The sequence below is a fragment of the Ahaetulla prasina genome, chromosome 4 (assembly GCF_028640845.1).
Source record: "Ahaetulla prasina isolate Xishuangbanna chromosome 4, ASM2864084v1, whole genome shotgun sequence".
Taxonomy (NCBI): domain Eukaryota; kingdom Metazoa; phylum Chordata; class Lepidosauria; order Squamata; family Colubridae; genus Ahaetulla; species Ahaetulla prasina.
The window spans coordinates 25,181,594-25,208,282 of NC_080542.1; the positions used below are offsets into that span (position 1 = coordinate 25,181,594).

Here is a 26,689-nt window from a genome sequence, read left to right on the forward strand (position 1 = left end):
TCTCCCCCCTGAAATACCAACCAGGGGCCCTGGTGGTGAAGTCAAGGTGAGATAATGTGAACCAAAACCAGAATGCGATAATGCAGAGATGCAAGGTGTGTAGGCAGTCAGTCCGTAGCAGTTTGCCACACAGGGCCCTATACCACGACCTCTCACCTCTACATACCAGTGGTGAAATGCTACTGGTTAGGACTGGTTTGGGCAATCTGGTAGTGATAAAAAAGCTATCAGTTCCTCCAAACCGGTATTTCCAACAAAATCGCTAGAAAGCAGGAAATCCTGCTCGCTGTTCTATTTACCTTCCCAAGCTTCCCCTTTCTGTGCGCAGGGAGTGTTTTGCACATACTGTACATACGCGTGCGCAGCATGCATTTGGTGTACACTGTGCATGCGTGGGCAGCAAATCGGTGGCAAACCGGGAAAGACTTCATCCCTAATTTATACCCAACAGTACCACCACAAAAATAATCTCTTTGTTTAATCACAGCCTTGTGATCTGCTGACAGATGGGGCAGAATTGTACTTTCAGACTTGTAAGACTGATGTGGGATAAACCAGATAGGAATCACTACCAGGTGAGATATTTCTACTTTATTGTAAAGCCACACTTAAAGTCTAAAGTCTACAATCCTCCCCCTTTACAAACTGAGAAACTAGGGTGGGTCTCTTCTGAGACTTGAACTGTGCTCACCATCCAGAGTTACAGGTTATGCTGTCTCTTCCCTAGGCTATGCTACCATTCCCCTAGGCAGCATCTCCTTGCTCAGACTCCCAAGGTCCTCCCCATACACTATTACAGATCTTCTAGCCTTCCATCCTATGGACTCAACATTCTGCTGAACCCCCCCCCCCCCCAATCCCTAAATCCTTCATGGAAGAAACTGCACAAGAATAATGCAGAGTTAAACTTTTGGTATTTGAAGCACTGAACTGGTTTGGATGGACTGAGAAGCAGAAACAATGGGAGTTTGTATGTCTTGTTATTGAAAGCGCCTAAATTAAACAAGAAAGTGTATTTTTTTACCAATAAAAATGGCTTGGAAGCTTCTGCATGCTTTGTGCAATCTTTCATGTTTTTCAGGATATAATTTTCCTTCTCTTTACAGAACAGGACATCATCCACCAAAGTGGGTGCTTGTTAACATGATCTCACCCACCTTGGAATTAGTCTCACAGAGGATAGAGAAGAAGAAAAAATGCTAAGCCAGATGCCCTCCATTACAGAAGTCATAATTCTTTTCATGAGAAAAGTGAAGCTCTTGATGCTGCGAAAGAGGAAAAAAATCATTAACTTATCAGTTTCATCTTGAAAATCCTCACAACTGTGTATGTAGCATATTTCTTCCCCTTGGGACATTTTATGCTTCTTTTGCAATAGAAAAACGGGATGTGGTTTTGAAGATGACAAGGCCTGTTGACTGTGAACAACACCAAAGTGAGATTCCAAAAAAGTCATGATTAGACACTAGTCCAGTCCGTGTTGTGTGTTAGGAGGTACAAATCCTCAGTGGGGGCCATTTTCTGCACATGAGAAGAGCTGAGAAGACTATCCTGGCTATAGGGCTGAGGGAACTTTAAAGATGAAGCTATCCCTCAACATATTCTTCTTTGGTAGGTATCTGACACGGAAGGCAAAGAAAATCATATATGCTGTTTATAGAGGGGGGGGAACTCAACATTTCTTGGTTGCTGTGCATCTAATGGCCTGATCTTCTTTCCAGGATGGTGGTTGGCCAGGCAGTGTTGGATTTCTAGAGGTGAGTCAATATGGTGGAAGTTTTTTATACCTTTTCCCCCCAATGCTGGGAAGTTCTGGGGGTTGACTTCCTGGATGTTTATGGACCATCTGAAATAACTGTTATATAATTGTTTATACTTGGAGGAATTGAGCTTAGACAGAGGCATAATGTAAGCACTCCAACAAGCAGACACTTCCACTGACGAATATTTTAATCCTAGGAGTTGACCACAAGGGTCTTCAAGGTATTTAATTCAACTTCTGCAGTAAAGTTTGCGAGAAATCCCTTGATCTTTAGATTCTTGGGGGAGAACATCTTGCCCAGTCTTTCTTGGAAACATACTTATTTATTAAATTTATATGTTTCCCATTTCACTGTTGAGCCTCTCTGGGGCAGGTCATGACTGAATGACTGAATTGGCTCAAAATTCTCAATTGGTCCCATTAAAGTTTGCAACTGCATCTATACTATGCATGAAGTTCAGCTACTTTTAATTTTTCTTTTGTCTTTTGAATTGTAGTATGTTGTATAAGCTCAAGCTGCTTTAACTTTGTTAAATATGTGTCCATACATGGATCTCAGTCTTGCTCTTTTAACCATTTAGTCATGTCTGACTCTTTACAATTTTATAGGGATATAGAGATATGTATGCATCAGGGTGCTTCTGTGTCAGCATAATTTGAAGATAACCTATTTAAAAGAAGTTGTGGCGATTTTTGTGTGTATCTTTGTTGCACTTTAGGTGTTTTGTGTATAGCAAAATTGTGTACAGTTTGCAAACAATGACAATATGAATGATTTGCAGTGAATATTTGAAATAATGTCTCATAAAGCAAAGAGTATTAATCTGAAAATTAATGTACCAAAGGGCAGACAGGCGGCATTTGACAATGTAAATAGAGTGATGAACTGCAAATGATGATGAAAAATTATATCAAGTAGAAAATTATATGTATATTGATAAAAAGTGTTACGGCTGAAGTGGAAAGAGGGTTAATTTCCAGGACTTCTTGCCCTGAACATGGAAACATGACAGGATCAAGTTCAGTACCCCACTTTACATAATCCCCTCGGATCCCCCCAAAACTGTTCCTGCCACTAAACAACCCCCATTTCCATATAATCCTTTCCTTGCTGATATAAATGACCATATAAAAAAGATGCCAGGCTTTGAACTGCCACATCAGGAATGAACAATTCTGAATAGGATTCACACCTTACATGATATCTATGAGACTGTCTGTATAAATGAGGCATAGTATCCTCGTGATTACGAGGTCCAATGTCAAACTGTAGATCTGAGTTCCTCAACCTTTTCGGTTTTGTGGACCAGCCGGGGGTGGTGGTGGTTTTGTGCATGCTCAAAGCCAGGTAGTGATTCCTCAGCCCAGAGGTTGGGGACCTCTGCTGTAGATCACACCATGACTGGCAGTAAGCTGAAGGCATTTACTGGTCCAGTATCTGATTTTTTTTTTACTATAATTGATGTTGCACTTCTAGACATATGTATTTGAACACCAATCTAAAGTTAAAATATATTTTGCTAGTCTATGTATGATATGCCATATCTATCTATATTAAAAAGGCTGTATGTACGTATGTTCCAGCATAATGCTGGAACGCCTTAAGCAATTTCAACCAGACTTGGTACACAGATGACTTACTATTTGGAAACAAATACTGCGGGGGTAAGACACCCCTGGTGTGTGTCTGTGTGTGTGTGTGTTCAAGCATAACTGTGGAACGCCTGGGCCGTTAAGGAGAGCGAGTGTGGTGTCATAGAGTGGCAATTGTTTGTGATGTCATGGGAGGGGGAAGGGAGAGCCTGGGCTGTTAAGGAGAGCGAGGATGGAATCCTAGAGCGGCAATTGTTTGTGATGTCAGTTTCTTCACAGCTTCCTCTGGAAAGGCAGCTGTGACATTTGCCCTTCAGTGGAGCAATGAGGAAGCACCTGATGGATTTGGGGCAAAGTGCCAAGATTGTAGACAGGGTGGGAAAGAAGAGCACATGGGAGGGGGAAGGGAGAGGGCAGGGATGATGGGCATGGGAGTAGGGGGAAGAAAGGCCTCTCTCAATGGCTCCCTGTCAGACAAAGGCTTCAATGTCTATAAATACCCGGGTAATGCCAGGTTACCAGCTAGCACTAAATAAATACATAATAAAGATTGTTCATCATTAACAAAAACACAATAAAATTGACTAGAGGCAGGCAAAATTCAGCCCAACGGAATTGACTAAGGCAGTGTTTCTTAAAGTGTGAAAACACTTAAGAAAGATCACACACTTTAAAGTCTTAGGACTATGGAAAGATCACACAACTCTCCTTCAAGGGTCCATGAAATGAAAATGAGTTGCCTATGTTGAAAAATAATACTTCAAACATTCCCATCAAACAATTGTGAGAAGTGGTACTGGCAGCAAATGTGTCAATTTTAATTTTCCATGTGGTAAATATCAATAAATGTAACCCATACAAATAAAAGCTCTCTGGGGTCCTTCACAAATTTTCAAAAGTAGAAAGAGGTCCTGAGGGAAAAAAGTTTAAGAAACACTGGACTAAAATAATTGCACAAACTAACTCTAACAATGTTTTTTCACTCGTTAACAAGAAACTATGCTTGTTTCCAGCATCTCTGCTGCCTCTGTAAAACATGGGGTATTTTAATGATAAAATGGCTCACTTACACAATTAAACTTATCCAGTTTTTCCCTATATGCTCACAAGATCCTGACGGTGAACTAGAGTCCTAAACATTCTCACTCAACAATTCAAAATCCCTATTAATTATTTTCCGTTCTATTATACTCTGTTCCTTTTCCTTTGTAATCTGAAATTGAATTACTGTACTTTCAAAAAGTGTAATTTTTTTCTTCAGAATTCTACTCCATCTTTCTCATTCACAACAGTTTCGTAAAGATGGAAAATGGATGGAGAACTTTTATGAGGTGTAAGTCCGGGGAGAAACTAAGCATATGGCTTGTTCTGAAGAATGAATGTCAAAAGAAATCAAAATGGAAATTTTTGATGTTGGAGAGGGCAATGAAAAACAAGTCCTAATTCTATCTGTTACAATGATCACAATGAACACAGTATGAAGCACACTGAGGTTTTACCATAAAATTGATAAAGAATGAGGATGAAATCACAAAAGGAAAAAAAAAAAGGATGAGCAAAATGTTCCATTGAGAGGAAGGGAAGAAAGAGAAGGAATTGTGATGAGATGGGAGTTGATTAGGTCCTGAATAAGTGAAAAGGGCTGCATTTGAAGAACAAAGATCCTTAAATCCTTAAGTGATTTAGTGAAAGCAAAGACAGTGGTTTGCAAGAACAAAAAAGAGACAGTGGTATAGTGAATCATATAGTGGTAAACCTAATTTACATTCCTTTTCCTCATCTCCTACCTCTATTGGGTTGGCTTATTACATTAATCTGCTTTTTCTGTACTTTGCATACAGTTCCTTCGCTCAATGAATATGTATTTGTGATCATATGTTAGCACTCCAGACCAATGGAAATTTTGCCAATTTCTGATTCTACAGAGCATTTTAATTGTGTCTTAGAGTTAAACATGGAGGGAAAATTCCAATATAATTCTGTGTAATCCCACCTGTGTGTGAAGAAATAATATTGCTGTTAAGTTTGGGTATTGACGAGGCAGGAGACCAGGTTAGTGACAACAGCTCTTTAATATAGTGTGACCCCAGCAAAACTCTGGAGAAAAACCTCTCCTTATATACACTTCAGCCTGAGGCTGCATCCAATCAGAAACGAGATATTTCCCGCCTAAAACTCCCGCCAAAACTTACAGTAATACATTACACTCCTTCCCTCCCAGAAGGCACTTTGCCAATATTTGCATATTACTTCTCTACGTAGTCCTGCAGGTACGTGGGGCGTCTCCTGACTCTCCCGGACCTGCGCAGTTCACTTTCTGGAGTTGAGTCGAGCTTGCCGGAGGGACTTTTCGTTCCTCTGAGCTCCTCCTCCCGGCCATCCGGCCCTGGATTATTCGCCGGCTCGGACCTGCTGTCCTCTAGAGGGACCGGAGGGTGTCGCTGGACCTCGCCTGACTCAGATAAGTCTCTGTTTGGTTCTTTGCTTACGCTTTCTGTTTGTTCTTGGCGCCGGTCAGCTGTGGGGTTAATTAAATCATAGTCAGGGCTGTTCTCGCCTAATTCTGCCTTATCGCTCAATCTGTTTCTTAATTGATCTATGTGGCGCCTCCAGATTCTGCCATCGTCTAGTTCCACTAGATAAGATTTGGGGCCCGTTTTGTCTATGACTATCCCCCTCTTCCAGTTAGGGCCGTCGCTGTAATTATGTGCCCACACCGAGTCTCCTATGTTTAACTCTCGGATTCTATCTGGTTTTGTTTTGAACCCGTCCTGTACGTAGTTGGTGTAGCCGGTCTAGCGGGCACCGTAGCTTCCGCCCATTAATAGCTCGGCTGGGCTGCGGCGGTGGCCACACAGGGGTCCTGTGTTGGACGGTTAGGAATGCGTCGATTTGTGCCTGCCAATCGCCGGGGCCGCTTCGTGATAGCGCTTCTTTCGCACTCCGGACAAAACGTTCAGCAAGGCCGTTCGACGCAGGGTGGAACAGCGCTGAGAGGGCATGTCGGATGCCCTCTTCAGCCAGGTACCCTTCAAATAATGCTGCGGTGAACTGTGGGCCGTTATCGGACACGAGGGTGTCCGGTAGCCCGTGCGTGGCGAAAAGGTGTTTTAGTGCTGAGATGACAGCTCCCGCGGTTGTGGATTTCATTAGGATGATCTCCAGCCATTTGGAGAATGCATCCACCACAATTAGAAATGTTTGGCCGTGGAAGGGGCCGGCAAAATCAATGTGTATGCGGGACCAAGGGCCTTGGGGTTTCTCCCACTCTAAAACTGGGGCCGTAGGTGGTAGTGGTCTGGATTCCTGACATACTTGGCATCGGCCAACCCTGTCACTGATTTCCCTGTCCATTAGGGGCCACCAGACATAGCTCCTAGCCAAACCCTTCATCCTCACAATTCCTGGGTGACCCTCATGCAGGAGTTCCAGAACTTTTTTCCTCAGTTTCTCTGGGACTACCACCCTATCCCCCCAGAGCAGGCACCCCCCTTGTACGGACAATTCCCCTTTTTTCTTTACAAATTCCTTGAACGTCGTGGCGCAGCGGGCCATCCCCTTTGAACCCAACTGATTACAGTCCTTAAAACAACGTCCCGGTAGGAGGCCCGAGCCACTTCCTGCGATGTGACTGGCCCCGAGTCCAAAGAGTCAATGAGTAGCACGGGTGTGCCCGGGGTGGGGTCCTCGATTTCCCCTGGCAATGGGCATCTGCTCAATGCGTCCGATGCCCCAGCTCCTTTCCAGGCCGATGCTGCAGCTTGTAGGAGTATGCGGTCAAAAAAATAGTCCATCTGGTCAGTCTAGGTGAGAGTGCTACTGGCGTTGGGCGGTCGCCAGCCAGTAACCCCAATAGCGGTCTGTGATCAGTGACAATTTCGAAATCTCGCCCAAAAACGTATTCGTGAAATTTTTTCACCCCTGACACTATTGCGAGAGCCTCCCTATCTAGCTGGCTGTAATTCCTCTCAGCCGGGGACATCGTTCGTGAATAGAACGCTATAGGGGCTTCAGTGCCGTTTGGGAGTCTGTGGCTAAGTACCGCTCCTACTCCATAGGGGGACGCATCACAAACCAATACTAACGGCAGTCTGTTGTTGTATTGTATTAACAGGCTATCGCTTGATAGCAAACTTTTTACTGCCTCAAATGCCCTATTCTCTGACTTCCCCCACGACCAAGCAGTGTTTTTTCCAAGCAATTTATGCAGCGGTTCAGCAACGGTTGCCTTGTCTTTTAAAAACACGGCGTAAAAGTTTACCAGACCCAGGAAAGCCTGGAGTTCTGTCTTGTTTTTGGGTGCTGGGGCTCTCTTTATCGCCTTGACTTTGCTCTCAGTGGGGTGAATCCCTTTTTTGTCTATTCTATAGCCCAAAAATTCAACAGATTCGACCCCTATCTGACACTTGCTTGCTTTGACTTTTAATCCTGCCGACCTAAAAATGGCCAAAACTTTCCTTAATCGCTTTCCCAGTTCTCTTAAATCTTCCCCTGATACCAACACATCATCAAAATAGGGTACGACTCCCGGTAACCCTTGTAGGAGCCGCTCCATCAAATTTTGGAATAGCCCCGGGGCCACACTCACCCCGAACTGTAACCGGGTGCACTTAAAGGCACCCCGGTGCGTTACAATGGTCTGGGCCTCAGCTGTGCTAGCATCTACGGGTAGCTGTTGGTACGCTTGTGCCAAGTCTAATTTGGCGAAAACTTGTCCGTGCCCTAGTGAGTGCAATAAGTGTTGCACTACTGGAACTGGGTAGGCGCTCTTTTGCAATGCTTTGTTCAAGGTAGCCTTGTAATCAGCGCAAATTCTTATGGACCCGTCTGGTTTTATAGGGGTGACGATTGGCGTCTCCCATTTGGCATGGTCAACTGGCACTAGTATCCCCTGGCTGACTAATTTATCTAACTCTTTGTCGATTTTAGGTTTGAGTGCAAAGGAACCCTCCTTGCCTTTAACCTAATGGGAGCTATTTGGGGTCTAAATTGAAGGAGATAGGGGTCCCCTTGTACTTGCCTAAACGGTCCTCGAATCGTCTGCGAATTCCTCCAGTAGGGCGTTTGCAGGTTGCATCCGCTCGGTGGACGCCAGTCACCCCATTCCCAACGCCCGGAACCAGTCTAGCCCCAGCAAGCTTGGCAAGGTTCCTCGACTAACGTGATGGGCAGGGTCTTTTCGTATGTCCCGTACTTGACCTCGACGGTCGTTGTCCCTCGAACAGGGATGCGGTTGCCCTGGTAATCCTGCACCCGGGCCGTTGTTTCTGTAGCTTGCGCTTTGCGATGTGCGGCAAGGCTTTCACAAAAGTGTCCCAGGACATGATTGTGATAGCTGATCCTGTGTCTACTTCCAGTCGGCACGGTACGCCTTCAATTGTCGGGTTTGTGAAGATCTTTTCTTGATGCGGGTAGCTGCGTGGTCTATGGTAACAGTCATTCGGTTTGACTTCGCGCTCTTTCTTTCCTGGCCAATCGCTGGTCGCCTCGCCGATCTCGCTCTGATTGGCTGGTTTGAAATTTCGCGGAATGTGGGGTTTGCATCTCTGACTCAGAGCCGCTCTGATTGGCCGATTTGAATTTTCGGGAAGGTTGGGGTGCTCGGCAGACTTGAGCCAGGTGCCCTTCCTTTCACACCGCCGCAAATGGCGTCCCTGAACTTACATCTTTGGCGCTGATGTCGCCCCCCGCAACTTCCGCATTCCTCCGGGTCTTCCCTTGTCGATTTTCCGGTGTAGTGGACTTCTTCCTCCTCTTCGCTGGTTGACTCACGATAGGTTTCTTCGTGGTGGACTGTGCTCGGCTTTGCGCCCGCCATCGGCGTGAGTCGCTTTTGTAAGGTGTCTGCTGCATGGTTGGACATCTCATGGGCTCTGGCTTCGTCCAGAGCGTTTGCCAATGTCAGGTTGCTCTTGGCTAGCAACCGTCTCCTCAAACGGATGTCTCTGACCCCCCGTATAAGTTGTTCCAGCAGCTCTTCGTCCAGATCGCGGTACTCGCAATGCTTGGAGGCTTGTCTCAGGGCTGCCATGTAGTCGCTGATAGACTCGCCTTCTTGTTGCCTCGCTCCCCAAACTCGTACCGTCGAACGTATTTGGACGGGGCTGGTGCGTAGTGATTCTTCAGGAGGGTCTGAAGGGTCTGCCATGATACGGAGTGTAGCGGTGTTGGCTCCGCTAGAGCTTCTGCGACGGCGATGACTGCTGACCCACAGTGGCTTATGAAGTAAGCCCGTTTGCGGTTGTCGGAGACTCCCTGTAGCTCGTTTGCCTCCAGGAAACTTTCGAAACGGGTCATATATATTCCCCATGTCTCCTGGGCAGGGTCAAACGGAGTGGGTGGCGTGTAGCCGGTCATCGCTGCATTCGCCGTCACCTTGCTGGGTTTGATTCTCGTAGTGAGTTCAGCTCTGTTCTGGTGCTCTGCCTCAAGATCCCACCTTCGTCGCCAATGTTAAGTTTGGGTATTGACGAGGCAGGAGACCAGGTTAGTGACAACAGCTCTTTAATATAGTGTGACCCCAGCAAAACTCTGGAGAAAAACCTCTCCTTATATACACTTCAGCCTGAGGCTGCATCCAATCAGAAACGAGATATTTCCCGCCTAAAACTCCCGCCAAAACTTACAGTAATACATTACAATTGCTTTTTAATTACTTTTACAATTTGTAATATCATTTGGAAACTGGTTTGGATGTGATGAAAACTGGGCAGGTTTGTAGGAACAGAAATATACAGAATGGTATATTGAATTCTCTAGGTGTAAAGGTGATTCAGTTATATTTTCTTTCCTGTTCTTTTATCGCCCACATCTAATATGTTTCATGGTTTTTTTCTGGGTTTTGCATGAAGTTTCTCATCCCTTCGGGTATTTATCTCACCTTTCAGCTATGTTCAGGGGATCCTAATTCTGGAATTAAGCATGAGGAAAATAGAAACCTGTCCTGAGGTTGTTTACTTTCAAAGATAATTTTTTCAAGGAGCGTAAATGACAGGCGTGCAAAACATTTCAAAGCGAAATGCCTGGTTTCGAGTTCAAAATAGCACACTCTAAAGGCAGATTGTACTGTTTTGAACTAAGCAGACTTCAGATTTGAAATGTTTGACTCACCGTTATTAGAAATGTCGCTATTATAGAGCAAGAGGAAATAAAAGGGTGAGCACAGGAAAAAGAAAGCCCACAAAAAGAATTCAGACCTGAATTCTTTCATATAGAAAGAAAGACCAGCTGGTTTTGACCAATAACAGAAGTTGGGCATATGTTACACACACACACACACACACACACACACACACACACACACGTAAAACCTCTGGATGTTGCAATCTATGTATAATGTCCTAGAATAAATAATAAATAGAATAAATAATAAATACATAAGGCAGAACAAGAAAATGTGAAATATAAAATATTGAATAAACATATCAACCAATTTGCTGAACACTACTGCATTATATTGTCAATGGTATCAAAAACCTGAAGGCATAAAAATGGTAATGTATGGCAACAAAATAGATATTATTGCAGGTGTATTCTCCAGTTAAGTGCTCCTGATGGGAATCATTTCTTCCAAAAAGTATTGTCCACTCTTCATAAAGAAAAATACTGCTTCCAAACACAGAACAAGTCCTGATTTTGCTTTTAGTTGTTCCATTTCTGAGGATAAACAGATGCTCCGCCTTCCACAATTTATTCTGCTGATATTTTTTTTCTTGTCCAGGTCAAACTCTTTCCACACCTTTGATATCTACCAACTTCAGTGGGATGGTTGCTTTAGGAGAAGATGTCACCATCTTATGCAAGAGCCAGGATGATTTTTATGGAAGTTTCTATCTCACGAGATATTCAAGCTCAAGTGATCAAGGGGAAACTGCAGAAACTGAGAATGCAGTATCCAATCAGGCTGCATTTTCCTTTTCCTGTCTTAGCAAATCACAGGCCGGCATGTACAGCTGCAGATCTTGCCTGCCTGACTGGGAATGCTCATCCTTCAGTAGTAAAATCTATCTCAACCTAATAGGTGATGTCTGCTCAGTAATTGTTTGATTTTCACACAACTGGCACTACAAAGAGTTTAACAATTTTGCATCAGCCAAATATTTTCTTTCCCTGCCAGAGAAGCTCATAGGATAATTTTGGGCAAATTAGTCTCTTTCGCTCTCTCTTTTTGTATTTTATACTTTTTATTCATTTATAATATAAAATAGAAAAATACAAAAGCAAATAATAGGAAAAATGGGGGAGGGAAAAGAGAAGAGGAAAGTGTAGAAAAGAAGGAGGAAAGAAAGAAAAGGCATTGACTTCTTACTCCTTTTGGTGCAGTAGAATAAGACAGTAACATCAAACCTCAACTTTTTACTTTTACATAATAGTATAAACCAACCATTTCTATAACAACAAACTTAACTAATCAGTAAACCCCAAAATCAAAGTTTCATTTTTCCCCCACCTCGAGCACAAAGTCCAGAAGCAGTTTCCAAGTAGAAATAAAAGTAACGGTGTCTTTATATATATAACATCAAAGTTCCCCAAAAAATTTCCAAGTCTTTTTCCATTAAACTCAAAAGAAAAGTTTCGGGTTTGCTCTCTATCAAGCAACATATCTCACAGGGTTGTTATTGGGAAGGGGAAGGAAGAGGGAGCACTCTGTATACCACTCAGAACACAGGTAGAAGAGGTGGGAAATTAGCCTTTGTAATGCCTGAATGGAAGGCCAAGTTGCTTCAATTAAAATATCCATGCATTTTGCATGAGAGTTCCCTTCTGTGTCCATAGTGATGTGATCCAGATTAAAATTGGTTCATTTTCTTGCCCTGATGTGAGTTAGGTTCTTTCACAGTCCTTGAAATGCGAAATCCATATCTAAATTTGGGCACCCACTGGATTGGACAAAGAGTGTTTACATGTGCATGAGGATGGCAAAACAGAAATGTGGTAACTTACATCTTTGCATCAGATGTTGTTGACCTCATGACACAATGCAGCCATTTGTGCACTTACTTCATGGCACCTATAACTTCATTTTGATATCTTTGATATCTTTTTGCTTTTATAGATGCCATTCTCTATAAGCTAACATTGCTTAATATATCACTTTGAAGACACAGAATGCAAGATAAGGAAAATTTAGGTGCTTGGGCCTTCGATAAAACAATGTAGTGGAGAAGAAATAAATAGGCTTTTATTTTCTTATAATATTTGGAAAAAAATGTATTGAGAATGGAGAAGGTGACACTTTTATTGTGGCTGAATGGAGCAGGAGATATTTGCCTACAAGGATCTCTGAGATTTCATTGAATCTTTCCCCCTTCTAGATCCTAGCCTGATCAAGCCTTCCATCCAGATTTTAAATCCAAAAGAGCAACCATATTTCTCTGTATGGTGCAACGGGACAGAACCTAGTCTGACATTTGCTCTTATGAACTCAAGGCAGCAGATACATTACAAGGCTGCAGAGCCAGGGGAAATGGCAGTGGATTTTTCTCTCAACTCTGCAAGGTTGAAAGAGGCAGAAAATTATACCTGCCAGTACCACCTTGAAAGCAGCCCCTTTGTCTGGTCAGTGCCAAGTGACGCGCTGGAGTTGCCTTTGAAAGGTAAGTCACTAAAACTGCGTATTTCCTTTTCTCCATTTTGCCCATCTAAGATGGACTGAATTTCTGGAAGATCTCAAACTGGGGGAGAATTTTTAGTAATGGATACCATACAGATTGGTAATCGTAAAACATTAGGCCATTGTTTTAATAGGTTGTAGCAATAAAATTAATGTTCAGAAGAATGAGAAGAGCTAGAGAGGGTGAATAGACACATATTGCAATATTGAGGCTTATCTGCACTTTTGAGTTGTTCCATCACCAGATTATAACAATGAAGGACATTGAAGGATATTGTTCCAATAGTGAGGGCTTGCAATGACTGTTGGGTTTAAGCATAAGATTTGGATGATAATCTTTTAAAGTTATCCCTTGGCAGGAGCTGCTGAAATTGTTTTGCCAAAGATCAGGAAATGCTCCCAGGGAAACACAGAAGGGGTGGGAGTATTAGCAATGGGTGTATTCCTTTATGCAGAGAGAGGAGATGAGAAGGGACTTGGTCAAGATAGGACCTGCAAGGACCTTTAGCGATGGGCTCTGCTTGTCCTCTGAAGTTGATCATCTGACCAGTTTGAGGTCGATTCCCATTGTGTGGCAGTGTACCCAGAGCAGAAAGAGCCTCCCTTGTTGGAAAACAGCTGGTGGCGGGTTAGGTTAACTGACTCTTGTTGTTCACTGGAGGGGAGGTGTAATATGTTTTGTATAGAGTGGTGCTGGGCTTCCATCCTCATTGTTTTGTGGGGGATTCTCTTTTCTTTGCCAATAAATGAAGATGTGTTGCAAATGTGCAAAAAGAACCTTGGTATTTGCTAAAAGATTTCACAAGAAATATTGTTGAAATCCAAAGGACTAAATGAATTTCTTTCTTGAATCCTGATTGTGTTTAGATCCTGAGATGATGAATCCCCCCATGGAGACGATACCTGGAGGGTCCAGTGATTCAGGTAAGAATCCCCCCATAGAGTCCCAGAGGCTAAGAAATGGTCTGATTTTTGCCGTCATAAATAAGAATGAGGACTGTCTTTGCCCAGACTCCATTGACATTACCTGCTAAACCAATGAGAAATTTAGCAGTTGCAACGTATTAAGCATAGTTAGGTTTAATTTTTGGTTATATATCCTTGGGATTAAGAACAAAGATCTTGAACCACTTTTATGGAAGGGAGGGGCCTGATGAATATCTTCAAGGCTGCTGTGAGGATTGTGATAAACAGAGATACAATTGCTCAGATCTGGTCTGAGTTGGGTTTTGAGGATGTGGACCAAACCTAACACGATTTCCAATTTGTTGCCTCCAATCAATGAGATATATGGGGCTTATTTAAATGATTGTATAATCCCTCATCTCAGAAATCCCTGGTGAACACTTTCCAGAGACAGAGACTGGTGCTCAGCCACAGAGAGGACAGGAATGGTCAGCTTGGAGGGTTAAGTGAGCATATCTGGAAAAGCAGAAGTATGCTTTGGGCAATCCCCACGATGGCTGCCTTGAGAGCTTTCTTCTTCTCAAAATAGCCACCATGATGGTTCCTCTAGTCAAAAGATGCCCCCTTCCCAAATAGCACACGGGGACAATGTCTCCTCAATACCCATTTGGCCCCCTCACAGTTTACCTCTGATTGTTCCTGTGTTCCAAACAAAATATTGATTTTCAGTCACTCGTTTTTTTCTAATTGTGTTTCTTGGGCCTACGTGGAGGTTCAAATATATTCTTGAAATAAAACATGTTGCTAAGGAATATTGCTTTGTTTGGCTGCATTGCTAAAATTGTAGGACATAGAGCCTGGTTGCCCCCAAGGCAATTATTTGTGGTTACTTTCCAGCGTATTGAGATCTTACAGAAAATAGAATGGGAATGGAAAACAGACAAAGACACCTGAGGCTATAGATCTTTTTGCAGATTTAATGGTGGATGGAAATCTATTTCTGCTTACTCTACTCTGCTGTATATTTGACCCTTGTTTTTATTCCTTAAATGTATTACATGGATTTTCAACCCGTTATAATGATAGTTTCTCATATCCAACCAATTTGGATTATCCCCTTCACATTAGGGTTCTCTTAATCTTTGCAAATAATTTTTATGACTGTGATTTGAACTGAATTCTGATTCACAGAATTCCACAGCTGAAAAATTCCACTGGGGCCATGGACAGCAAGCACTTGCTCTGGGCTGAAATCAAGGTGGTTTGCAGGGACTAGTCAAACCAGGAAAGAGGGTGATGCAGTAATGCTATAAAAGCCCTACTCCTTTCTATGAATTCGCAATCCCCCACCCTCTCTCTCTCTCTCTCTCTCTCTCTCTCTCTCTCACACACACACACACACACACACACACACACACACACACACACACACACACACAGAGGGGCTGGGCTTCAGCTGGAGTCTGCAATCAACACCTTTCCTTTTTCAACACCCTTGTCAGGAATTCCGATTAAATTATCCCTGGGAAATGACTGTCTTAGCTTATACCCAATGAAGGAGGTCCCAGCACATCACTGTTTTCACTGCTGAAGTGCTCTTTATTGTTAGGAAGTTCTTACTAATCTTCATTCAAACACCGTCTGACTATAATTTAGCTCCATTGTTCTATGTCTTGTACTTTGGAAAGAAATGAAGAAGTTTTGACTTCCTTCTGTGTGATATCCCTGCGTGGGATTTGAGAAGTTCTACTTCCTACTTCTCTTTTCATGGCTGAACAATCGGATGGTCTTGTTTTCTCCTTCATCCCTGCACATACTGCAGTTCTTCATGCTCTCTGATTTTCCATTCCCTGGATTTATATAGTCCTCAACTTACATCCACAATTGGGATTGGAATTTCTTTTGCTAAGTCATTGTGCTTGTAAGTCAAGTCAGACCTGATTTACGGTCATTTTTATGACAGCCATTAATGACCACCCATAGCTATTAATGCCACCGTCATAAATGCAAACCCATTCTTCTAAACTGGTTTTTTTTGCCAGAACCCCACCCACCAAAAAAGGTTGCAAATCATGATCACATGATCTCATGATACTGGACACTGTCATATATGTGAGCTGGTTGCCAAGCATCCCAGTTGCGATCACATGCGGGTGGAATGTCAATCATAAGTGCAAGAAATGATTTAAGTGCAAGGATTGGACTTTTTCAGCCCCATTGCAATTCCGAAGTTACTAAACAAATGATCGCTAGTTAAGGATTACCCGTATTTTATCATTTATTATATTTTAGCCTACCTATTGTATAGGATTTCTGGAGGGGATAAATATTTTCAGCCTTGCAAGATTGGTGTAATCCCTGAGAGGCAGTCCAGAGAAGAAACACAAACAGGAATGCTAGCTCTGTCTTTATAATTAACAGAATACTGTAAAATATTTCTCTTCCTCCCCCCACTTTCCTTTTTCTCTCTGGAAAACTGGGGAGGGTCCCTTTTGAAATGTTTCCCTGTGCTTCTTCCCTATTCTGTGGGCTGAGACATCTTTTAAATGCTAACTCTTTCTCCTGTCTCCTAAGGTCACTCTCTTGCTGATTTGCTCTGTCTAAAAACAGCTGACCCACACTGGTGGGTGGACTCATTGCTTCACCAGTAACACTCTACCCCACAAACTCTCTTTCACCCGTGGGATGGAGATGATAGATAGATAGATAGATAGATAGATAGATAGATAGATAGATAGATAGATAGATAGATAGATAGATAGTGTCTGATATGTGAGAGTGCTAGAACTGTGCAAATAAGGAGCTACAGTACAGTACATAAGAAGTTTGTGTAACAACTGATTAGCATATTGTGAGGCACAGATCAAGGATTATATAGCAAGACTCTAGTGCCTGATCGTTTTTGTTCTCAAAAAGCTAGAATGGGCACAGAGAGAAATCACAAGTAATTGGAAGAAAAGAGGGAAGTGTTCATAGCAGCCAAAAATGACTGCTCAGAAGGTCTCAGTCCTTGCTTCATCATCGTCACTACAATTGCCTCAAAAGAGGCATGTAGCAAGGCTAAAATACTACTTCAACACTGAATTAGGTAAACCTAAAATGTCCTTAGGGATGGATGGGAGAGAGCAAATCTATGTCATGAGGACGTCTCCTTCAAGGCGTCTTCAGATCTACCTTAAACAATTGTGTATAAGTCCTCTTTGTCCTCCATTAACTTTCCCTGTCTCTGCCACTTTATTTAAAAATGCTTATAATTAACTGTCCAAAAAAGTTTGTCTATCAAAATCATCTCTGTAACTGGCAGATATTGCTGAATCATTGTACTGGTGATTCAAACAGAACCTACAGCTGGTGCATCAGTGAGAAACGATACTCAAAAGTTTATTTCAGCTATACCTAAATAACATCAAGTTTCCCACCCTAATTTATCCATTAATTAGGACATATCATATTTACATTTGCCTATAAAGTCAAACCAGGACGTGGTGACTTGGTTTTCAGAGCTGTAAGATACAAAACAGCTAACAAGATGAAAGATTTGTTTTAATTTTACAAAATTCAGTTATCGCATCTGATAAACATTGCGGAAGCATCATGTTACCCTTTAATAGCCATTGTTTTTTTGTTTTTTTTGATCTGATGTATAGAAACTCAGAGACAGAATGCCAGCTTGAAATAAAGGTGGTGGGAACTGAAATATGGGCGCAAAAACTTGAAAAAGGCAACAGTCCTTCATTTGACATTGCCTAACTTATTAGCTTTCAAACATGTTAGCTGAAGATTGGGCTATAAAATCATCTATTATAATGTCCTTCCTGTCAAAGACTACTTCAACTTCAACTGCAATAATACACGAGCACACAATACATTTAAGCTTAATGTTAACCGTTCCAATCTTGATTGCAGAAAATATGACTTCAGTAACAGAGTTGTTAATACTTGGAATGCACTACCAGATTCTGTGGTCTCTTCCCAAAATCCCAAAAACTTCAACCAAAAACTGTCTACTATTGACCTCACCCCATTCCTAAGAGGTCTGTAAGGGGCGTGCATAAGAGCACCAGTGTGCCTACCGTTCCTGTCCTATTGTTTCCTTTCGTTATATCCAATTAATATAGTTATTACATACTCATACTTATATATGTGCTTATATATTGTATAGTCATTTCATGCTTATGCTTATATATACTGTGTGACAAAATAAATAAAATAAAATAAAATAAATATATTTAAAAGCCTACAGGATAGGCAGTTCTGCCCTAAGCAGACAGGGCTGTCCCTGCAAGACTTGAGACAGTTGGATGAAAATCCTTTTTTTTTCTTTCTTTCAGAAAGCTAAATAAAAAAAGAAGATAAAAGAAAGGATATATCTGTGTCTGTGAATTAAGCAAGATAGAGCACTAACAATGGGAGCAAAGCTTTCCAGAAAAGCTTCCTTAGATATATTTAGTGCTTATGTGACGAAAGGGATATGGAAAGACCTACTCAACTAGTTTGACTCATGTGGTTGCTTAAGTCTAGGTCCACCTCATGATGTAAAATTATGATGCAGAGAATTTATGTGTGTGCGTATATGTGTGTAAAAAAGGGAAGCGTGGGATGGATTGAGAACCAGAAGCTATGGACAAGAAGCGTTGTGGGGAAAGGGCTCCACTGAGAGAAGCAAACACACTGACTTAAGAATCATAATAGCTTTTCTTCCCCACTGTCAGCAGAAGGTTTGAAAAGATCGTAAGTCTATTTTAAGGCACATATTTTGCATTCAAAGGATGCCAGTTTCAAACTGTGTCATCTCTAAGTGAGGAGGAACTTCTAGGAAATCCCACATGAGCGTTGAGACGGACATCTAGAGGAGTAGCAGTATAATGCAAATGTCTTGGCTTTACAGCTATTCTTAGCCCATACTTATGGGCAGGCGTTGGGGTGAGCGTTTTCCTGATTGTCGTGTTAATGCTGGCTGTGGTACTGTACAGGAAAAGGAGAAAAAGTAAGTGGAGATGATCTTGTAATAAACATGGTTACAGAGAAGTGGATGAACAATAACTAACCATGGTCTATAGACCTCACATAATGACTGCATTGCCTTCATTTTCACAAAAAGCATAAAAAAAGCTTCTCCCTAAAATAGTACAGCTAATAGTATCAGACAGAGAAGCAAAGCACATTTTAGACCTTGTGATTTTAAAAAGAAGCTTGAAGCTTGCTAGCAATAGGCCATAAAATCTGAAAACCTTGGTACCATAATTGGCCCAGGAAGATTTTTTTTATAATCCAAGGGGAAAAGCTTATGCATCTCCTTGATATACGACTTGAATTAAGTAAAAAACAAATTGAACATAGTCTGGCTTAAAGAAATATATTATAGCCATTATAGTTCAACATATGAACATGCTTTAAAAATGGCTTACAATGGCTTACACCAAATACTGAAAAGCAAAGGAATCCAACTGACGAAAGAGGAATGCAAAATTAAGAAAACTGAGCAATAGATCAGCAGCACAAAATAAAATTTTAACCTTTTGAATAAACACAGATATAATCTCATGTCTAATATTAATAAAGCATCACAAGCAAATCTAACCAGAAAGGAAATTGCAAATTTGGAGTGCAAAGACCTAAAGTGGAAATGGGTAGAATTTATTTTAACTGCAGGTTTCATATGAAACATGATATACCAGCTTTTCAAACTGAAATAATATGAAAATCTTAGCAGCTGTATTTTTAAAACAGGAGGAAGTTTTTAAGCAATTAATATTTTTTAAAATATTCTTAAAATATAAATTGTATGCAACTCTCAGCAACTCTGAATGGTTCACAACAATCAAAGAAATTAGAATAAAATCAGTAAAAGATAAAAAATAAAAATAAAAGAGACCAAAAGTGATGATGTCAAAGTCCTATGTCTTCATGATTTTTAACAATGGTAGAGTAGGGCCATCTTGGCACAAAACTTTTCTGGTATAATCAACTGATAGAGACTTATTCATTTAGGGAATTTTAACAGTAGAATAATTTGGAAAGGATCAGCTGCTTTTATTATAATCAAATTCAAATTAGGCAAAGAATTTCATGGCTGTCTTTGATCCACAGGTTCCAAAACCAATGAACATAACCCAGCAATGAATCTGGTAAGATTTTTTTTTCATAACTCTGCCTTCCTTGTCCAGATTATTTCATCAGATATAGAAGTTAGAATAGGCAAGTCCTTCCAAAGTTACCTCTGAATTGTTAGTTTTCATTTGATCTAAGGAGAATATTGTTGCACAGGGAGTAAAGCTGTTAACTGTAATTAATTGATAACATTCAGCAAGAGCAGCACCATGGCCTAGAACAGCGGATCTCAACCTGTGGGTCACGACCCCGTTGGGGGTCGAATGATGATTTGCCAGGAGTCGCCTAAGACCATCGGAAATATGGGAAGTATACTTGCAAGTCGAAGAATCGCACTCCAATGGTTGACTCCACAAGCCAGCTGCAGGCTCTTCAAATCACTAGCCAAATTCATCTTCAGGCATGGTGAATTAAAAAAGAGAGAAATCTTTGCTCTGATATCTCCCTCTCAAGCCAGCTGCAATCACTCCCAATTGCTAGCCTAATCTGGCTTCAGGTGCGATAAACTTAATAGGGGAGGAGTCTCCACTTTAATGCCTCCGTCCTCAAGGCAATCGCAAGCAGTTCAGATCGCTAGCCAATACGGCTTCAGGCGCGATAAATTCAAAATGAAAATAATTTTACGGTTGGGATCGCCATATTGTGGGGAATTGTATTAAAGGGGTCGCCACATTGTGGGAAATTGTATTAAAGGGGTCACAGCACTATAAAGCTTGAGAACCACTGACCTAGAGGTAAAGACACTTGTCTCCCACCCAGAAGGTTGAGAGTTCAATCTTAGGCATTGACAGATGTTCCTCTATCAGGGCGCAAAGAGAAAATATCTTCTGTGAACTCCGCATAGGTGTCAGGAAGGGCATCCAGCCAATAATTGCTGAGCTTCATTCAGTCACTCTGACTCCAGCCCAATAAAAGGGATTACAAGGCTGTAAAAAGAAAAGAAGATGATAACTTTCAACATTAACTATTAAAACAATTTTCTTTATGCCTTGCTTTAGGGAGTCTGGCTTGAAGAATGACACACAAAAGCTTGACAATAGTTGTGCATGTGTGATTTAGAATTTAAGAAACCACCCCACATAATGAAACAAGTAGCATTAAATTCTTAAAGAGAACATGGGAATGAATGAGTAGACATATGAATTCTCTAACCCCAGAAATGACCCACTCAATTAACAGAAGGAAGGCTAGATCTGACTATTCTTGTTGGAGGCTGAATTAACTCTCCTTATCTCATGCGAACTGTTTACCTGGGAAAAGTGGGGATTCTGTGTAGGTTCAGTCCTGTGCCAGCGAGCAACCAAAAAATTGATTCAATTTCTCTGAGGCCAAAAAGTTTTCATTCTATTCCATGAAAAAATGGGAGCTCTCTAAGTCTCTTCAAAGTTGGAAGCAGCAGCATATGAAGGTCTTAAGAACAGGAACTGCCTGAGAATTGGTTAATGGAGTGAGTTTTTAAAACTATAACTGAAAGAAGATTTATTTACAAGACATATATGATAGGGGCAAGTAAAACTAGTGCTTTCATCCTATTAGAAAGAGAATGAAAGAGCATCTGCTCTTTTTGGTGAAAACTGGAAACAAAAGTCAAAGGAAGTGATCTGAGATTTTAGCAGACAAGTAGCCAGAATAGATTGATGACCTAAGAGACAGCAAAGATTTTGCTGTTTACAACCCTCTGCCTCTAGTAGAGAGTAGATTATGAGTAGCTGAACAATTACTGCATGGGAAGTAGGAATAACCTTGAGGAACAATAGGAAGAGCCACAACTAAGACAGTGGTTAGATAAATGAAGCTTGAATCCAAGGTAGAAGACTAATTTGAGAAAATATCTCAGTTTTACCCCTCCTAGTTTTCACAAAGATGGCGGGGGCATCTCAAATGAGACTTATATGATTCTGTGATTGTAACATTATAAGAAAAGTTGTAGTAGCATTCCTAACTTTGGTTTTCTAGTCTGGTCCACCTCAAAGGACTGAGGTAAATCTTGCAAGTCTGCAGAGTTGAATTCTTTTATTTTGAGAGACTCCCACATAAGTGGTATGACCTTGGGAGAAAAGGGAAAGAAATCCTGTCCAAGGGATGATCAGATAAAAATGAGAGCGGCCTGGAGTTGAACAACAGGAAAAGAAAGGGTGTTAGAAAGGATCTGAAGAAGTCAAGGTTGATTCTGCTTTCCATCCTTCCAAGGTGGGTCAAATGAGGACCCAAACTGTTGGGGGAAATATGCTGACTCTATAAACCACTTAGAGAGGGCTGTAAAGCACTGTGAATGGTCTAAGTGCTATTGCTATCTGCCCTAACTCCTCAGATGGTAAAATGAGATGCCGGGAGATTTGTGCTTTCAGAGGGAGCTTAGTACTTGGAGACTGACGTCAACCTTGTAAATCTCAAAGTACAAAGCACCCACTGCTCTTTTTACCACCTGAGAAGTTATGATGGCTCCTTTCTTTCTCCACCCATTGTTCAGCTGCAGGCTCCCCCTCCTTTTATCTGCTCGTTCCCAAGGCAGCATCTCTTCCCCTTGCAAGCTCATTTCCACCCACCATTACATCACCTCATCTGCTTGTATTGCAACAGAGAAGGAAAATACGTCTTCTAAGCCTTTCTTCTTCTTTCTAGTCTTCTGATGTTGAAGAACATCCGGATGAAGTCTCCTATGCTATCTTGACTCACCAGCCACAGAAAATCCAGCAGGCAGCCAATCCTAGGCAAACTTCTGAACCTTGCTTATATGCATCAGTGGTCAAAAATACAAGTTTTCAGCCATATATGTCATAAGACCTTGTGGGGCCTCCTGAGATGAATACAAGCAAGAGTGGCTTACTTTTATTTCCTCACCGATGTGTAATTATAGATGCCAAATGTAAGGACTGGATCATACTGGGGGCTCCGGAAATGAGGTCAACAGAATGCTTTTGACTACGTTACTTAGGATTGTGATGGATCCTTTAGCACTGAGGCGCAGGCTTGTACCATCATCACTCTCACCTCCAGTTGATGGAAGTTGTTGACATTGAAATCTACTCCTGGTCTATAACAATGGTTCTTTCCTATATGCTCTTAGTCGATATTTGAATTACAGATAATGCTCAACTTACAACTGATCGTTTAGTAACCATTCAAAGTGACTACAGATGTCACAAGGGTTACTTACAACCCAGATCCAAAGTTCCAATGGTTGGTCCCTCTCTGTGGTCATGTGGCTGAATTTTGGGTCCTTGGCAACATGGCCGCATTTATGACTGTTCGTAGTATCCCACAGTTACATGATTGTGTTTTATGTCAGTTTTGCCAAAATCCAGCACTTCCAGTTTTTGGCATGCCCTTAGTGAACTATTGGTGACGAAGTTCACTTAACAGTCATCGCAAAAAGGTTGTAAAATGGAGTCAGCTCATTTTGCAACCATTATCACTTATGAGTGTAATGGGCAGGCTCTGTCATGGTCATATGTCAAGGATCCCATATAGTCTTTTTTCCATACTGGTACTCTTCAATTTATGACCACAGTTGAGCCTAGAAGTTCTGTTGCTAAGTAAGACAAGTGAGTTTTGCCCCATTTTATGACATTTCTTGGCACAGTTATTAACTGAATCACTGTAGTTAAGTTAGTAACATAGCTGTTGAGTGACTCTGGCTCCCCCATTGACGCTGCTTGTCAGAAGGTGGCAAAAAGTGATCATAGGACCCCAGGACATGGCAACTGTCATAAATACATGCCAGTTACCAAGCATCCAAATTTTGATCATCATATCACAGGAATGCTGCAAGTGTGAGAAATGGTCAGAAGTCACTTTTTTCAGTGTCATTACAACTTTGAACACTCACTATAAGAATGTTTGTAAGTCGAGGATTACCTGTATGTCCCTCCAACCTTCCAGTTGTCAGCAGGGCCAGAATAAGTTAATTAAAAGTTATAAAACAATTTATACAAGCTGCATGCTTGAGCTCCCTTCATAAAGCAGCTGTGGGGTTTCCATTTTTCTGAAGATATTCTACCAGAATTGCAAGAACCCATCACCTCTGATCTTAGTTTTAACTGTTCTGATTTCTGGTCCTGAGTTTGTGAATGGTTGCATAGGAGCTGAAAACGTCTCACCTTCCCATTGCCTCAGATGCCTCACTCTAAAGATTTTCATTTTGCTCTTTCAGCCCCAAATCGTGCCTCTTACTCAAGGGACAGGGTTTGAAATGTAAAAATCGCAACCCAAATTCCTTAATCTCTCACCTCCACCTGCACATAGTCACTTAACTCTGACCACACAAAGAAACTTCCTCTGAGCTCATAGCAAAACCTATGAGGTTTTGTACCTCTATACCTTTCAATCTGAACCCAAAGATGAAACACTTGGTTTTGTCCTGTAGGATACTATGAGATTTGCTAATTTAACTTCAATTTTACTAATTGTTAAATCTTATTTAAAACACTATGTAAGAAAGACTCTAATTAGGACATATATGAACTTGGTAATATAATGATTTAGATAGAAATGAGTATGTAACCTATTTTGAAGTCAGGACTGTAACTGCTCTAGATTTAAAAGTTCATTACATTATTTCCTGATTCAATTAAAAAATGCAAAAACAAGGAAGTTTCCTTTGCAGAATTATTATGCAGAATCCTATCCTTACCATTATATGGATGTATATGTTGTTGCTAAACCTTAAGTATCTGTCCAAAGCTTTGGCTGAATACTGTAGGTAGTTCAAGCAATCAGAATAGAGCTGGAAGGGACCTTGGATGTCTTCTAGTACAATCCCTGCTCAAGCAGGAGTCCCTGTAACATTTCAGACAAGTGACTGTCCAGTCTCTTCTTAAAAACCTCCAGTGACGAAGCACCCACAGCTTCTAAAGGCAAGTTGTCCCTCTGGTTAATTGTCCTCACTGTTAGGAAATTTCTCCTTAATTCCTGGTTGCTTCTCTATTTGATTAGTTTCCATCCATTTCTTTTTTCTTGTTTTTTCTCTGGTGCTTTGGAAAATAAATTGACATCCCTTTGTGGCAGCCTCTCAAATACTGGAATATTGCTATCATGTCACCCCTAGTCCTTCTTTTCTTAGATAAACCCAAATCCTGCAAACGTTCTTCATGTTTTTAGTCTCCAATTCTTTAATCATCTTAGTTGTACTTCTTTGTACTTTTTCCAAAGTCTCAGACATCTTTTTTGTAATATGGTGACCAAAACTGGATACAGCATTCCAGGTGTGGTCTTTCTAAGGCTTTATAAAGTGGTACTAATACTTCAGATGATTTTGATTCTGTGCTTCTGTTTATACAGAATGCAGATATGGCGGAAGGGGGGGATCGTATCGGTCTAGGGGGTCACGCGTTCGATGTTTGCAAGCGATCGCGTGCCCCGATCCCTCTGACTTTTCCCGTTCCCCGGATGGTCAAGACCCTCAGAGCCTGGGCCTTCGTCTGATGTTATGCAACGCACGGTCCGTGGCCAATAAGGCCCCCCTAATATATGATCTTATTCAGGGGCGCGCGGATCTTATAGGCGCATGGAGACCTGGTTGGGCACTGAAGGCGTGCCCTGGTCGAAATGTGCCCACCGGTTTCCGTGCATTCCATCAGCCGAGGCCCAGGGTAGGGGTGGGGGTGGCGGTTGCTATTAAAGAGAGTCTAGAGCCGAGGGAGACCACTGTACCTCAGATTGCCGGGTGTGAATCCTCTTGTGAGATGGGGTCATAGGTGTCAGATGGCTTGCTGGTCACGACCTGGCTCCTTGCTGCGTGACAGCTGCCCTGCCCGAGCTCCTGGAGGTGCTTGCCGGGTGGCAGTGAGACCCCAGACTTTTAGTCATGGGGACTTTAACTTACCTTCTGCCGGCGCGCCATCGACAGTGGCTCGGGAGTTCATGGCTTCCATGACGGCCTTGGACCTGACTCAAGTAGTGGATGGCCCCACTCACATCGGGGGTGGCACTCTGGACCTTATTTTTATCTCTGGTCAGTGGTTGAAGGATCTGGATTTGAGAGATGTAGTCATAGAACCTTTGTCATGGTCAGATCACTCTCTCCTTCGCCTGGACTTTCTGACCGCCACTCAACACCGCAGGGAGACGGAACCACAACGTTGGTTCCGCCCCAGGCGCCTGATGGACCCGGAGAGGTTCCGGACGGAGCTTGGGCCACTTCCTGAGGGTCTGGCTCATGGCACGGCAGAGGAACTAGCCGCAGCCTGGCAACGGGCTGCGGCTGGGGCTTTAGACCGTGTCGTGCCTCTGCGGCCTCTGACCCAGCGCAGATCCCAACCGCCCTTGGTTCTCCGAGGAGCTGAGGGGATGAAACGCCGGAGAAGACGCCAGAGAGCTCCTGGAGGTCTAGCCGTTTAGAGGCTGATCGGACTAGTTAGGTCCTATACTAGGACCTACCTAGTGGCACTGAGGGAAGCGAGGCGTTGCTCGCCTCCTCCCTCATTGCGTCGGCAGATAACCGCCCAGCCGCCCTGTTTGGTGACCGTTCCCTCCTTCACCAGGGGAGCGGGATGACCCGCTGCAGGGACGCATGAGGAGTTTAACGGTTATCTATACGATAAAATCGTTCAGCTTGAGACGGTTTAGACCAAAATTGCGGCGATTCAGGTGAGGCGCCTGAGGGTGGCCTTGGTGACATTTTTTGGGATGAGTTTGACCCTGTGGCTCCCGAGGACATGGACAGGTTGTTGGGTAGGCTGAATGCCACCACGTGTTTATTGGAC

At 42.3% G+C, this 26,689-nt stretch overlaps 1 protein-coding gene across 3 annotated transcripts; it reads left to right on the top strand.

Annotated features, from left to right (window-relative positions):
- The first annotated feature begins 1,463 nt into the window (after positions 1–1,463).
- LOC131197432 (immunoglobulin superfamily member 1-like) lies at positions 1,464–25,398 on the top strand. Of its 3 annotated transcripts, XM_058181497.1 has the most exons (8): positions 1,464–1,611; positions 1,722–1,757; positions 11,076–11,375; positions 12,670–12,951; positions 13,836–13,892; positions 18,763–18,861; positions 19,965–20,002; positions 22,608–25,398. In XM_058181497.1, exons 1-8 carry the CDS (start codon positions 1,581–1,583, stop codon positions 22,764–22,766), a joined length of 1,002 nt encoding a protein of 333 aa, XP_058037480.1. In that variant the 5' UTR covers positions 1,464–1,580; the 3' UTR covers positions 22,767–25,398. The 3 variants fall into 3 exon arrangements, with proteins under 3 accessions (XP_058037480.1, XP_058037481.1, XP_058037482.1); XM_058181498.1 differs by lacking the exon at positions 18,763–18,861; XM_058181499.1 differs by lacking the exon at positions 11,076–11,375.
- The last annotated feature ends 1,291 nt before the right edge of the window (positions 25,399–26,689 follow it).